The 16,382-nt window shown below is 43.4% G+C and overlaps 1 protein-coding gene across 5 annotated transcripts in view; it reads left to right on the top strand.

The window, feature by feature from the left end:
* Nucleotides 1–2,023: 2,023 nt before the first annotated feature.
* The window catches only part of LOC125088865 (zinc finger protein 345-like), a 256,962-nt gene continuing 242,603 nt past the window's right edge, over nucleotides 2,024–16,382 (top strand). For all 5 annotated transcript variants that reach the window (XR_007123801.1, XR_007123802.1, XM_047710440.1 and 2 more), the window contains exons 1-2: nucleotides 2,024–2,141; nucleotides 14,166–14,224. Coding sequence is in view for 3 of the 5 variants with exons in the window: in XM_047710440.1 (XP_047566396.1) it covers nucleotides 14,210–14,224 (15 nt within the window). In the remaining 2 variants the exon portion in view is untranslated. The remainder of the gene's footprint in view (nucleotides 2,142–14,165; nucleotides 14,225–16,382) is intronic.

Raw genomic sequence — 16,382 nt, forward strand, 5'->3', positions numbered from 1 at the left:
TAATTTTAAATTTTTAAATTAACATATAATGTATTATTTGCTCCAGGGGTACAGGTCAGTGAATCATCAGACTTACACACTTCACAGCACTCACCATAGCACATACTCTCCACAATGCCCATAACCCAACCACCCTCTCCAACCCCTCCTCCCCCCAGCAACCCTCAGTTTGTTTTGTGAGATTAAGAATCTCTTGTGGTTTGTCTCCCTCCCCATCCCATCTTGTTTCATTTTTTTCCTTCCCAACTCCCCACTTTGCCTCTCAAATTCCTCATATCAGGGAGATCATATGATAATTGTCTTTCACTGATTGATTTATTTCACTCAGCACAATACCCTCTGCTTCTATCCACGTTGTTGCAAATGGCAAGATTTCATTTCTTTTGATGGCTACATAGTAGTCCATTTGTGTGTGTGTGTGTGTGTGTGTGTTGTATATATATCTCACATATTCTTTATCCATTCATCTGTTGATGGACATCTAGTTTCTTTCCATAGTTTGGCTATTGTGGACATTGCTGCTATAAATATTTGGGTGCATGTGCCCCTTCGGATCACTACATTTGTATCTTTAGGGTAAATACCCAGTAGTGCGATTGCTGGGTCGTAGGGTAGCTCTATTTTCAACATTTTGAGGAACCTCCATACTGTTTTCCAGAGTGGCTGCACCAGCTTGCATTCCCACCAACAGTGTAGGAGGGTTCCCCTTTCTCCGCATCCTCGCCAGCATCTGTCATTTCCTGACTTGTTAATTTTAGCCATTCTGACTGGTGTGAGGTGGGATCTCATTGTGGTTTTGATTTGTATTTCCCTGATGCCGAGTGATGTGGAGCACTTTTTCATGTGTCTGTTGGCCATCTGGATGTCTTCTGTGCAGAAATGTCTGTTCGTGTTCTCTGTCCATTACTTGATTGGAGTATTTTGTTCTTTGGTGGTGAGTTTGGTAAGTTCTTTATAGATTTTGGATACGAGCCCTTTTTCTGATATGTCATTTGCGAATATCTTCTCCCATTCTGTCAGTTGTCTTTTGTTTTTTTTGACAGTTTCCTTTGCTGTGCAAAAGCTTTTGATCTTGATGAAGTCCCAGTAGTTCATTTTTGCCCTTGCTTCCCTTACCTTTGGCAATGTTTCTAGGAATAAATTGCTGCAGCTGAGGTCAAAGAGGTTTCTGCCTGTGTTCTACTCAAGGATTTCAATGAATTCCTCTCTCACATTGAGGTCTTTCATCCATTTTTAGTCTATTTTTGTGTGTGGTGTAAGGAAATGGTCCAATTTTCCCTCTAAAAATGGAACAAATAAGTTGGTTGGAAGAAGAAAGAAAAAGAAAGTGGAGAGAATTTGCTCAGGTTGGACACTAGAACAAAGCCCTGTGCTAGATTTAGGGTATATTTTGATCTATTAGAAGAGATTGTATCCCAAAAATTTTTAGGAGGAAAAAACCCCTATCTGTATACAAAGAATGATGTTAGATACAATGAAGGATAAACTATGACTATTATAATGAAAGTTTAAAAAGATTTTTTTAGAAAGGTATTGTGAAGATAAACTAGTTAAAAAACTTTAAAAGAGGAAGGAAGAAAAGTTTTAAAAATTACAAAAAGAAAAAATAAAATTTAAAAAAGTTAATTAACATTGTAAGACTAAAGTATCATGGGGAGAAAGCCATGCATTCCATGCTTTGCTTTCCCCTCCTCTGGGAATTGCGCTGTTCTCCTTGCTCAGTGAGCTCAGTCTTGGCTGGATTTCTTGCTGATCTTCTGGGGGAGGGGCCTGTTGCCGTGACTCTCAAATGTCTTTGCCGGAGGCAGAATTACACTGCCCTAGCCAGGGGCGGGGCTAAGTAATTTGCTCTGGTTCGCTCTCAGGAGCTTTTGTTCCCTGAGCGCTTTCCGTAGAGCTCTGGAGGACGGGAATGAAGATGGCGGCGTCCCAATCTCCAGCTGCAACAGCGGAGAGCTGGGGCCCTGCTCGTCAGTGCGCACTCGGAGAAAAGTCATCAGTCCCTCCCGTCTCCCTGGTCTCCAGCTGCGCTCCGAGCTCCCCCCGCCTGTGACCAAGTGTCTCTATCTCTGGCGCACAGCCCAGCCTGGAGTCTCCAAACCCAGCAGATTCCTGTCACTCTGCTCTTCCAGCAGAGGAAGGTGGGTCTTGCAGATCTGCCACTTGCGGGGTCCCTGTTTGAGGAGCAGTGGCCAAACTGTGCCATGGATCACAGTTTAAGGTAACCCCGAGCTGAGAGCTCGCTCCTCGGCCGTCTCTGTAGCTGGCTTCCCTGCTCTAATACCTGCGAGCTCTGCTACTCAGACACCCCCAAGCCTTCTGTGACCCCTGGGGACCTGAGCCCACACTGTCCCCATGAGGGCTCCACTCCCGCTTAGCCGCTGGAGTGATGTCCCTCAGTGGAGCAGACTTCTAAAAGTTCTAATTTTGTGCTTGCTGCTCTGCTGCTTCCTGGGAGCCAGCCCCTCCCCCTGCGGTCTATCTTCTCGTCCCTTCAGATTCACTACTCCGCATGTCCTACCTTACAGAAAGTGCTTGATTTTCTGTTTCTAGAGTTACTGCTCTGCTCTTCGATCTCCTGTTGGGTTTGTAGGGTTTGGAATGGTTCGATAACTATCTAGCTGTACTCCTGCTACCTGATATAATCTCGGTCTGCTACTCCTCCGCCATCTTGACTCTCCAGAGATGTATTTTATCTTTAATTGTGGTGTTACACCCATGATATGAATTGGTACCTCTCTCATTGACTTTTGTGTGGTCTGTGAGTATTTTCATTGTGGTTACCTTACAGATGCCTTAAAACAACTTAGATGTAAAACAAACCATTTAAAACTCATAGTGTCAATTACATACAAAACTATTCTTCCTGTGTCCACCCCTGCACCCACTTTGTTACAGATATCACAAATTCTTTTATGTTGTATACAATATGACCTACATTGATGATTTTTATACTTTTTTTTTAAACCAAAATTCTGTAGTGGAAATAAATGTGACTGGTATCTCAATACAATACTACAGGTGTGTGCAATTGTCTAAATATTTATGTTTAGTGGAGAGCTTTGTGTTCTCTTGTGGTTGCAGGTTCTGCTTAGAATCCTTTTATTTCTTCTAGAGAGCCTTCCTTTAGCATTTCTTATGGGATAGCTCTGGTGGAGTTGACGTCAGGTCTCCTTTCACATACAGACTAGAGCTCACCTATTCAAACTGGCCACATTCAGGCCAGGGATGAAACACTGCCTGTACCAGGCAAGGGGAGCCCCTGCAGACCACTGCTCGCCTGAAGGATAACAGCAGAACACATCATTTGCTTTTCTGTCACACAGAGGAGGGTAAAGACATAGACAAAATGCCAGGGTGAAAGAATTTATCCCAAACAAAACCAGCAGATAAGACCAGGAAAGACACAAAGATTGAATGGAAAGAGATAGTAGTAAGGAGCTTGATGGAGAATTTAAGGCAGCAATCACAAGGATACTCAAAGGGCTGAGAAAAGAATAGTGAGAACTTTACCACAGAGATAAGAGTTAAAAAATAATTGGGTGCATGGGTGGCTCATTTGGGTAAGCCACTGACTCTTGATTTCTACTCAGATCTTGACCTCAGGGTCCTGGGATGCAGGCTCAAGTCAGCCTCTGCAGTCAGTGTGATGCCTACATGTGATTCCCTCTCTGTAGCTCCCACCCAAACTCTTATGATCCCCCCTTCAAATATATGTCTTTCTAAAAATCAAACATGGGGCACCGGCGTGGCTCAGTGGGTTAAAGCCTCTGCCTTCGGCTCAGGTCATGATCCCAGGGTCCTGGATCGAACCCCACATTGGGCTCTCTGCTCAACAGGGAGCCTGCTTCCTCCTCTCTCTCTGTCTGCCTCTCTGTCTACTTGTGATCTCTATATGTCAAATAAATAAATAAAATCTTTAAAAAAATAAAAATCAAACATAGGTGAACAATACAGTAAGTGAGATTAGAAACAGGCTTGATGTAAAGAGGCTGGAAGAAGCAGAATGACTTTGTCATACAGAAGGCAAAATAAAGGAAAAGACTGAATCTTAACAAAGGGATAGAGAAGAATGATGGATTTATTAAGGAAACTCATAGCCTCCATCAAAAGTAGTAAGATTCCCAGGTCTTGGGCTTTTCTGTGCTGGGAGAGTATTGCTTCCAAATTCAACCCTCATGCTGCTTACTGGTCTAAGGAGATTTCTCATTTCTTTGGTTCAAGGTTAGTAAATCTGTCCTAATAACTTGTCTATTTTTAGGAATTCTGGTTTTGGGCGCCTGGGTGGCTCAGTTGGTTGGACGACTGCCTTCGGCTCAGGTCACGATCCTGGACTCCCGGGATCAATTCCTGCATCAGGCTCCCAACTCCACGGGGAGTCCGCTTCTCCCTCTGACCTTCTTGCTTCTCATGCTCTCTCTCACTGTCTCTCTCTCAAATAAATAAATAAAAATCTTAAAAAAAAAAAGGAATTCTGTTTGTTTGTTTGTTTGTTTCTAAATTTTCCCATTTGTTATTAGGTAATGGTTTATGGAGTTAAAGTATTGCCAGTTTTATTTCTTTTGTTCATTGGAACGGACATTACTCTCAGTGTTCCATTAGTGTTATTCTGCTCTCTATTTTATTTATTCCAGATTTTTCTTTATTTCATTCCTCTACTAAGTTTCATCTAAGTCTCTCTTTTTTTTAATTCATTTCATGGAAGTTAAGTTGTTTATTCCAACATTTTCTTTTTTTTTTTTTTTAAAGATTTTATTTATTTATTTGACAGAGAGAGATCACAAGTAGGCAGAGAGGCAGGCAGAGAGAGAGGAAGGGAAGCGAAGCAGGCTCCCTGCTGAGCAAAGAGCCCGATGCGGGACTCGATCCCAGGACCCCGAGATCATGACCTGAGCCGAAGGCAGCGGCTTAACCCACTGAGCCACCCAGGCGCCCCAATTCCAACATTTTCTTAACTCTGTATTGTATAAGATGAAAAAATTGGGAAATGGATAGCCTAGTAGGGGAAAACTGGCAAAATGAATAACACAAACAAGAAACAAAAACAGTAAATTAAAATGGTGATTTTTTGGGATTTCTATAATCATGTCATGGGTGAACAGAGATAGTTTCAATGTTTCTTTTTCAGTTTAGATTCCTTTACTCTATTTTTGATTGCATAATTGTTCTAACTAAAGTGTCCAGAAGTATATTCAAAGGCAGTGGTGGGGTCACTTTGTTACCTGCTGATTGTTAGGGCCAATTTAATGTTAAAACCTATTTAACTATAAGGGCCTGCTTAGCCAGAACAACTCCATATTGCCTAGGTAGCCATATTGTTGTTTACATCCATAGACTTCATTCCGGGAATAAATGCCCCAGTAGTTCCTGGTATGGTTCTGGGTATCGATTCTGGGAGTAAACGCCTTAACAATAGAAGCCACGTATCTTGGGTCTACGGTTATGCCCTATAAAACCAGCCTGTGAGATCGGGAAGGGGTCGCTCTCTTCGGAGGCGGCCCTGGCTGGTCAGTCTGACTTCTAATGCTTGGCATAGAATAAAGCTTCACATAACTTTCACTTTGTCTCAGTCTCGTCCCCTGGCCGGTCAGTCTAACTTCTAATGCTTGGCATAGAATAAGGCTTTGCATAACTTTCACTTACTTCTCAGTCTTTTTCCTTTGATAATGGACCCCAACACTGATCATAGAGGAGAAGCTTGCAGACTGTCCCTATTGAATAGGTTAAATTTCACCTTTTCATACATCTGTGGTGTTCATTGGGTTGAGGGGGTTTCCCTTTCTCTCTACGTTGAGTGTTTTTGTTTTTTTTTTTAAAGATTTTATTTATTTATTTGACAGACAAAGATCACAAGTAGGCAGAGAGAGGGAAGGGGGAGAAGCAGGCTCCCTGCTGAGCAGAGAGCCCAATGTGGGGCTCGGTCCCAGGACCCTGGGACCATGACCTGAGCTGAAAGCAGAGGCTTTAACAAACTGAGCCACCCAGGCGCCCCTACGTTGAGTGTTTTTAACATGACAGGCTGTCCAATACCCCCATATTTGTATTCTGTCTCCCTTAATGTAATCATGTCATTTTTGAACTTCGTTCTGTTAATGTGGAGTCTTAAAGTGATGGTTTTCTATATGTTGGAATGCCCTTAATTCCTGGACCGTTTCCCACTTGATCATCCTGTAAAAAGGGAAAATGTGCTATTGATTCAGATTGCTATTTATTGTGGACTTTGAGTGAATATTCCTCACAGGCAGTGGTTTGTAAACTTTGTTGTTTGTAGTGTCTTCATCCGGCTTGCATGAGCTGGTAATGCTGGTGCCACAGAGAGAGTGTCCTTCTAGTTTCCCTGATCGTCACTCCTTGGAAATATTTGAGGAGATTTGCAGTCCTTTCTCCTTCAGTGTCTGTTTGAATATCCAGTGAACTCATCTGGCACACAATTTTTGTTTGTTGGAGTTTTTTCTTTTATTCCTCTTTCATTCAGCTTCGTGGTTGCAGATCAGTTGAGATTTTTTTTTAAATTTTTCTGAATGATGCAGTCTAAATTGATTATACCATTTTTGAAATTTATACTTAGCTTTTAATAAAAGTTTGTGGGCACTGACTATCCATTGTTGCCTCTTATGTTTACTTTTATTCCTACAATCAGTTATACTGTGTCTACTTTCACTTTTTTACTTGTCATTTTAGTCGGTCTTTTCTCTATAATTCTTAATTTAGTTCATGGGCTGTCAGTGTTGTTGATCTTTTCTGCCAAACAACCCTTCTTGTGGTTGGTTGATATGTTCCTATTTTTACTGTACTCTAGTTGGTACCTTTCAGTTTTCTGTTTCAGTATCTACCGTTCTGCTAATTTTGAGCTCATGTGACCCTTTTCCTGATTGTCAGAGTTACAGGAAATTGATTTGTGCTACACCATGACCATACCGCAGGATTATCTATTAGACTCTGTGCTCAGTACATTGTGTGCTATGTTGTGTGTCCATGGAGAAATGAAGTCCTGATGACTCCTCAGCCATCTTTCTGACTTTGTCTGATTGACTTGATACTTCTGTATTAGAAGTCATCTGTACGTTCTTCTGAATGTACTAAGTGCAATGGTTTTACTTTTATCTGGTATCTTTCAGCTGTATCTTCAAATGACACCCAGAGTTTCATGCTAAAGTGGAGCATAGAAGGTTCTTTCCAGAATGGATCAGTAGATAGATACAAACATAGTGCTGTTGAGATTTTACACTCATGTACAGACTGGGACAGTGATGGGGATGGTGACGGGCATCAGAGAAATCCTGGACGATACATCCAAACCAAGGCAATTGCCCTTAATGAGAATCTCACTGCCCCAAATGGTGAAGGATATAAACTGCTGTGGAAAACCTCCCTTTTGAAGTCAACTGTTTCTGCAGAGCAGTGTGTCCCTGTCAGCACAAGGTCCAATCAGATAGTCAATCATAGCGATTTGTGGACAGACCATTTGGAACATCTGAAAAGCTATCTAACTCATGCTGAAAATAATGATTTGAGCCATTTGGAAGATAGGATTGGCCTGACCTTTCAGCCAGACGTTTCTGATCATCAGAGATATAGAAATGAAGAACAAAGTGCTTAGTGGGATCCACACAAGAGGGGCACTGAGGAGTTGACCCTACACAATTGCCAGAGGCTTTTCACTGGAAACAGAATAGCTCAGTGCACTGAATCTGAGAAAACATCGAACCAGGGCTTCAGTGTTTACAGATGTGTCACAGCTAGGTTTGCAGAGAACAATTATGAACGTGATAAATGTGGGGAAGTCTTTAATCCAAGCTCTAACCTTAGTATACATAACAGTCTCCCTTTGAGAGACAATTCTTACAAATATAATGAATGTGGGAAAGCTCTTAACCAGTCCTCCAGTGTTGGTGATCATCAGAGAATCCATGAGGGAAAAAACCCATTCAGATCTAATAAACGAGGAACCATGTTCAGTCAGTCATCAAGCCTAAACATAGATAATTCCTAAGGGAATGGAAACTTACAGTTTGAAGGAATGTGGTAAATCCTTTGACTGCCCCTCAACACTATCTCAACATCAGCAAAAGCATGCTGGGGAAAAGTACACAAATGTGAAGAAGGTGGTAAAACCTTTAAGGGCTGTTCATCAATAAATGGACATAGACAAATCTATATTGGAGAGAAACGTTACCAATGTCAAGAATGTGGCTAGACCTTTAACCAGTCTTTACATCTTACTCAACATCACAGGATTCATACTGGAGTGAAACCTTATCAATATCAAGAATGTGGCAAGGCCTTTAACAACAATTCAGCCCTTCCTCGACATCACAGAATTCATACTGGAGAGAAAACTTACCAGTGTCAAGAATGTGGCAAGGCCTTTAACCACAGCACAGGGCTTACCCACCACCACAAAATTCATACTGGAGAGAAACCTTACCAATGTGAACAATGTGGCAAGGACTTTTACCAGAGCCGAAGTCTTACTGAACATCACAGAATTCATACAAGAGAAAAACCTTACCAATGTCAAGAATGTGGCAGGGCCTTTAACCACAGCTCAGCCCTTACTTGTCATTGCTGAATTCATATTGGAGAGAAACTACCAGTGTCAAGAATGTGACAAGGCCTTTTACCAGAACTCAGTGCTTACTAAGCATTACAAAATTCATAGTAGAAGGAAACCTTACCAATGTCAAGAATGAGGCAAGGCCTTCAAAATAGCTCAATCCTTACTCAGCATCACAGAATTCATACTGGAGAGAAACCTTACAAATGTCAAGAATATGGCAAAGCTTTTTCGTGGTCCTCACCATCCCCTACATCACAGAATTCATGCTGGAGAGAAACCTTACCAATGTTAACGATGTGGTGAGGCCTTTAACTGGCCTTCACACCTTCCTCAACATGGCAGAATTCATACTGGAGAGAAAACTTACCGATGTCAAGAATGTTGCATGGCCTTTACAGGCACTCAATCCTAACTAAACATCATAAAATTCATACTAGAAAGAAAGCTTACCAGTGTAAAGAATGTGAGAAGAGGGGCACCTGGGTGGCTCAGAATTAAGTGTCTGCCTTAGGCTCTGGTCATGAGCCCTGCATTGAGCTCCCTGCTCAGCAGGAAGTCGGCTTCTCCCTCTCCCAATCTCCCTGTTTGTGTTCCTTTTCTTACTGTTTCTGTCTCTATCAAATAAGTAAAATGTTAAAAAAAAAACAAACTAATATTTTTGGGGCTTGGGTGGCTCAGTGGGTAAGCCTCTGCCTTCACCTGGGGTCATGATCCTGAGGTCCTGGGATCTAGCCCCACATTGAGCTCTTTGCTCAGCAGGGAGCCTGTTTTGTCCTCTCTGCCTACTTGTGATCTCTGTCTGTCAAATAAATAAATAAAATCTTTAAAGAAAGTTCTTAAAAATATAAAGAAGTTGTTGGAAACATTTATAATCTATTGCTATCTGCAAGAGCTCGTCCCCTTGAGCGCTAAGCATACATCCGCCTCCTTCAAACATGAAAAGTGTAGCTTTTAGGGGGTCTAGGGATCAATCAGCTAAGGGTCTCACTTTGGCTCAGGTCATGATGTCAGGTCCCCAACACATAGCCCTACAGTGGGCTCCCTGCCCAGTGGTGAGTTGGTTTCTCTCTCTTCCTCTGCCCATCACTGTACCCCACCATGAGTGACTCTCTCTCTCAAATCAAATATTTAAAAAAAGAAAAAAAGTGTAGCTCTTTATGCACAGAAGTCCCAACCAAATGCTACTTCAATAAACTTAATAAGTTGCACCATAACTCATCACAGAAGTTCTTCTTGATCACTGTGCTGAAGGATCTGACAACTTTATTATCCAGAAACCAAAGCTGGCTACCATTCCTTTGAAAAGCCAATGCATAGGGCATGAGTTTTGATTGGAATAGGTCAGCACTATTCAGGAGACGATCCACTTGGAAAGAAGAAGGACTCATGTTCAAAAATGAACTCCAAGGATTTTACCAGGCCTTCAGAGTTTAAAGGAGCGTGAGGACAGTGAATCAGGAGGAGGAAAGTGGGGCGGTCTGAAACAGTTCGTGATCGCTTGTGGATTCATTCAGCCTTCCATGGATGTTACAGAAGTGAATGGAGGTTGCGTATGGGTCCCCAGGGGTAGTTGTGCCAGAAGGTGGGATTACCAGTCCTTCTTGGAAACAATGTGTGATGTATATATGTACAAAGAAGGGTTTAGTCCATCATTCATGGAAAGGTGCATGCAGAAACTTAAAGACTATTAAGTTGGCCAAGACAGGGATTCAATTTAAGTTAGAAAAGTGTCTTCTAGGTTTGTCCTGTGATGCAAATGGCATTATTGCCTTCTGTGGTGATGCTGAGATATATATACATATACATATACATATACATATACATATACACATACACATACACATATGCATATATATGCATATACATATACATACATATACATATATATACACTGAATAATCAATTAGATGGAGGACCTCTATTAGGAAGAGAGATGATCATGATGTAGGAAACAAAGGCGGAAGAAAAAATACTAATATCCTTATACCTATAGATTATTGACAAGCCCTTGAAACAGGCAGAGTGACATTCCTCCAAGGACTCAACTGCCTTGATGTTAATAAGTTGGTAACAGCAAAAGACAATCCTGACCTGAACTCCCCAACCCCCACCAGGGTCCTGTAAATCTACTTTAACATTCAACATTTCCTTGGGAAATTTCCTTTTTCTCTCCACCCCCGCCCCCAGCTACCTGTTAGCAATCATACCCCAAGCAGATGGCCCACTGAGAGACATCAGAAGGGTCGCATGACTATGGTTTTTTAGATTGTAATAAATGACCTTTTCCCAACAACCACTATTCCCCTCAAGGTCCTAGAAACCTTGCTTCCAAAATTTCTTAGAGACGTATGCTATCCCAAACTCCCTCCAACTTAAAAGTATATAATGGGCCACATCTCATGACACAGTGCAGCTCTTTCTGCCCCCGAGTCCTATCCCCATGCTTTCATAAAATCACCTTTTGTACCAGAGACATCTCAAGAATTCTTTTCTTGCCATCGGCTTCAAACCCTAATGTTCTTTCCTACATGGGCACCAGAGATTAACAGTTTATATCATAAAGAGATGCCTACCTGTAACAGACACATGAAAAAATGTTCATCATCATTAGCCATCAGGGAGATTCAAATTAAAACCATATTGAGATTCCACCTTACGCCAGTTAGAATGGCCAAAATGAACAAGACAGGAAACACCAAGTGTTGGAGAGGAAGTGCAGAAAAGGAAACCCTCTTACACTGTTGGTGGGAATGCAAGTTGGTGCAGCCACTTTGGAAAAGAGTGTGGAGATTCCTTGAGAAATTAAAAATAGAGCTACCCTATGACCCTGCAATTACACTCCTGGGGATTGATTCCAAAGATACAGATGTAGTAAAAAGAAGGGCCATCTGTACCCAAATGTCCATAGCAGCCATGGCCACAGTCACCAAACTGTGGAAAGAGCCAAGATCCCCTTCAACAGATGAGTGGATAAAGAAGCTCTGGTCCTTATATATAATGGAATATTAGGCCTCCATCAGAAAGGATGAATACCCAACTTTTATATCAACATGGATGGGACTGGATGAGATTATACTGAGTGAAATGAGTCAAGTAGAGAGAGTCAATTATCATATGGTTTCACATACTTGTGGAGCATAAGGAATAACTCGAAGGACATTGGGAATTGGAGAGGAGAAGTGATTTGGGGAAATTGGAGGAAGAGATGAACCATGAGGGACTACGGACTCTGAGAAACAAACGGGGTTTTGGAGGGGAGGGGGTGGGGGGTTGGGTGAGCCTGGTGGTGGGTATTAAGGAGGGCATGGATTACATGGAGCACTGGGTATGGTGCATAAACAATGAATCTTGGAACATTGAAAAATAGTAAAATTGCAAAAAAAAAATATTGCTGACCTTGGGGGCAAACCATTGTTTGATAAACATTTCATCTTTCCTTTCTCCTCTGAATATAATCCCTTCCTTGGAAATTCTAAATCCTACTTCCTCCTTATTATGTCACCATGACACAGAAGCTTCAATCACCTGTCTTGTGTCTCATGTCTTTCACATTCCCATAATTAAGAACTTCATTGTTTTCTCTACTGAAAATGTCTCATATCATTTTAAGTCTTAGGCCAGCTGAAGAATTGAGAACAGCGCAGGAAAAACAAATTTTCCTCTCTCACATTCATTCTGTTGTGTGAACTGACCTTCATGCCTCAGACCTGGAACAGAATGTGCAGAGCTGGGGATCAAGGGCAGCTGGAGCTTCATTGCTTTGCTAGCCAAGGAGGCCTCAGCAGGTCGGGCCTTCAAACCTGTAGCCCACCTGGAGGAAGGGGCTGGGGGTTTGTAGGGAAATTTGGGATAATGGCCAATTTCCAGAGGAATTGTGTCTGTGCTGCCAGCAGTGTTCATCATGTTGTCAGGGAGGAACCAGGTTCCTGAATCAAAGGGCTGAGAAGCGAGGAGAAGAGGTTTGTGGGGAAGAGAAAGTTTACTTATTTGGAAATGGAGTCTCACTGAGGTGGGAAGCAGAGACAGAAGAAAAATTACTCAATTTCCTTACCCACTGACAAGCCCTAGATACAGGCAGAGTGACTCTCCTCTAGGGACTCGACAAACTCCACCTTCAGGCTTTGCTAAGGGCAAAGGGCAATCCTAGCCTGACAGATCCCTACCCCCAACCAGGATCCTGGAAGTCTACTGTAACTATTCCTTGTAAACTTTATCTCTAAATGCTCCAAGATACGTGTTGACAATCATTCCCAAGCATACGGCCTACTGACATACATCTAAAGGGTCTCACAACAAAGGTTTTATTACCAATAATGAATAACCTTTTCCCCAATAATACCTAATTCCTCAAGGTCCTGGAAACCTGGCTTCCAAAACTCCTTAGAGACTTACACCATCCCTGACCCCCTCCCAGCTGGCAAGTATATAATGAACCACTCCTCACAGCCCCGGGGCAGCAGCGCTTTCTGCCCAAGGTCCTGTCCCTGTACTTCAATAAATCACCATTTTGCACCAAAAATGTCTGAAGAATCCTTTCTTGGTCACCAGCTCCGAGCCTCACCCCACTGAACCTCACTTATATACTGATACTTCATCATCACTTAAGCATTAATCGCTTTTTCCCTTGTTCAGTCTGATGCTTTTCAAGTGGTTTATCATTTCAGTCACTAAGACAGCTGTTGTAAGAATTCATACTTTACAGTGATAAACCACTCAGTGTTTTCTGGAATGGCTAAAATAAAGAAAAAGGATAACATCCAATTTTACTGAGAATGCTGAGAATTAGAATTAGAGAATTAGGTCCTTATGAACAGAAATACTTATTCTACGGAAGGGGAATATTATGTCACCCGAAAATATGTCTCTTGGCCTGAGCATTATTTTTGGCTGGTTACCAAAGGCAGATAAAGGAAGAGCTCTGAAATCCTGTGTTTACCTTGAAAGAGACAGTTGCATTTATATGGGAAAGTTCGGTCTGTCAGGGGTCTCCCTCTGTGTAGCAGAAAGAGAGAGAAGATGTCAGTCTCCAGAAACTCTGATGGTGGAGAAGGCAGGGCTCGAACTCTGCTACCAGCCTTGGTTCCCCTGCTTGTCCTGGTCACCTCCCCAGTTCCTTCCCAGCAGGGTCACCTGTGCAGTTTCAGAAAGGATCTTCTCTGCGGGCCTCCCCCTCAGATTCTGTCAGTTGGTTTGGCCGAAAACAACACTGTTGTGTTAATTAAGGGCTCCAGGTGATTCTCAGTGAGGCCAGGGCAGAGCCCGAGGGATTTCGGTGGTTTTCTGAGTAGGTTTGCGGCTTTGGTCTCTGCTCCGTGAGTCTGGGAGGGTCGGGTCCATGCATCCTGTGGTTCCGATGCTGATGCTGAAGGTGTGAGTGGCGGTGGCAGGGGACCCCTCCCTTCCCACAAAGCAGGTGAGGAAAATGCAGGGATGGGTGTCCTCACGGGAGCTCACAGTTTCTGAGCTGCTCCGGACACAAAGGACTGGGAAGTTGGGCCTTTTCTGCATCTCTTGAGTCCTGCCTGTGGGCGAGCGGTGAGGAGAAGGAGCTCTGTTGCTGGATTTCAGGGCATTTTCTCCTGATGCAGCTGTGATTTCCCCACAGATTCCTCGTGAGGACGAAATCTAGAGGTGGAGGCGAAGGCAGAAATGGCCGGTTCTCAGGTGAGCCTGGTGTCCCCGCGGAGCCGTGTCCTCTGTTTCTCTGCAGACCCTCGTGTTTAGAAGCTGCAGATGCGGATGCCTCGAGTTCGGGTGCTTCTGGCTTCTGCGTTCACCTGTTTTTAAGATCTGGTCAGAAGTGATACTCACGGTTAGGTCTTTAGAATGTTTCTCCAAGTCCCAGAGCCTTCTGTCCTGTCCCCAACCTGGCTTCGATAGGGCATCAGTCGTTGTTACTTTGAATTAAAGCCCCACAAGGAGTGAAAATATTCTGTTGGTGGCAGATCCGGAGGGGAAGGGGTCGAGTCCTAGATTCCTGTGGCTGATGAGGCCTCGTCCTGGGATATCAGGGAGGGAAATCATTTCTCATTTGGAGTCTTTTGCATTCTTGATCAGCTGTGTGCAGCCAGGGAGTAAGGAAATGCAGATAAAAACTTGAAGGGTATGAGGTCAAGAAAAACTTGGAAGATTCCCATTCTAAAAAATGGTGCGGGTATGTCTAGATTTTGAGAATGTGAAACAAATATTCTATTTAAAATAATTTATAGGAGTTGCGCCTGGGGGTCTCAATTGACTAAGCTTGGACTTTTGATTTCAGGTCAGGTCGGGATATCAGGGTCCTGGACTGGTATTCCCGTTTCTGTCTCTGCGCCCAGAGGGAGGCTGCTTGAGATTCTCTTTCTCTCTCTCCTGCCCATGTCCATCTCCTCTGAAATACAAATAAATCTTGGGGACCGAGGGTGGTTCAGTTGGTTAAGAGTGCTTTCTGCCTTCAGCTCAGGTCGTGATCTGGGGATTTGGGATGCAGCTCCACATCAGACCCCCAATGGGCCAGCATCCTCCTCTCCCTCTCCTACCTGGTGGGAGGCCTCTTTGTATTCTCTCTCACTCTCTTTGAAATAAATAAATACAATCCTTTAAAAAAATACATTTATTTGTTAGAACATAAGTGAGAGGGCACAAGTACGGTGAGCAGTGGGTAGAGGGAGAAAGCTCCCTGCTGAGCAAGGACCACCCCTCCATCCCACCCTCCCCTCCCACCCCAACCCCCCCCCCCAAGGTGGGAGGCGTTCCCAGGACCTTGGGTCAAGGCCTGAGCCTAAGGCTGATGCTCCACTCACTGAATCATCCAGGCATTCCAATAAATAAAATCTTTAAAAAGAAGATTATATAAATCTTTAGTAATTAGAATTTTAAAAAGGACTAAACTAGCTATTTCTAGCACAGGGAAGCTGTGGTGGCTCAGTGTTGTGTCTCTGTCAGTACGTGGGTCCATGATTGGCTGGAAGCCTGTCAGCAGCACTGTAGGAATTCCCCTGAGGCAGGGCAAAGCCTTGAGACATTAATTGAAGACCTAAGAGATGAGCAGGCAGGAGGGCACAGGAGACCTTGTCTGCAAGGAGCAGTGGGTAGGAGGTTTTCTTAAAGGGGAGTTATGGGGGGGCGCCTGGGTGGCTCAGTGGGTTAAGCCGCTGCCTTCGGCTCAGGTCATGATCCCAGGGTCCTGGGATCGAGCCCCGCATCGGGCTCTCTGCTCAGCAGGGAGCCTGCTTCCTCCTCTCTCTGCCTGCCTCTCTGCCTGCTTGTGATCTCTCTGTGTCAAATAAATAAAAATAAAAGAATAAAAAAAAAGGGGGGAGTTACGGGGAACATGTGGAACCTTCCCATTTTTGGTCATTGTACTTGGTTTCAGAAGCCCATCGGTTCATTAGGGCCTTGGGAATTTTGAGGTGGGTCCCCCGATGGGCCTGTCTGGACTCAGCCAAGTGGTCACTGGGGTTCTTCCTCCACTCCTTTGCTCAAGCCTGCTTGCCTGAAAGCAGCCTCTACAGATCGTATACTGATTGAATTGTGTATGTATAGCCAGTGTATTTCCAAAATTAGGTTTGTATTCTGAATTCCTGCTTTGAGTCCACAGGAATCAACCAGGGTGGTGTGTCCTTTGATGTGCATTAGGGGCCTATAGCAATTTGTTTCCATTCAGCTGATGTGAACTTCTTTTATTGGCTTGGTGCTGTCTGCCAGATCCTCCCCTGTAATGTTCCTATTTTCTCTCCTGTCATTTGTAAGGAACATAAGGTACTAGGCAATATGCAGAAACTATCACATTTCAGATATAAACTTCTTTCATCTCGGGTAATCTTGCTTGTAGATTCTACCT

Source organism: Lutra lutra, chromosome 17 (assembly GCF_902655055.1).
Source record: "Lutra lutra chromosome 17, mLutLut1.2, whole genome shotgun sequence".
Lineage (NCBI taxonomy): Eukaryota > Metazoa > Chordata > Mammalia > Carnivora > Mustelidae > Lutra > Lutra lutra.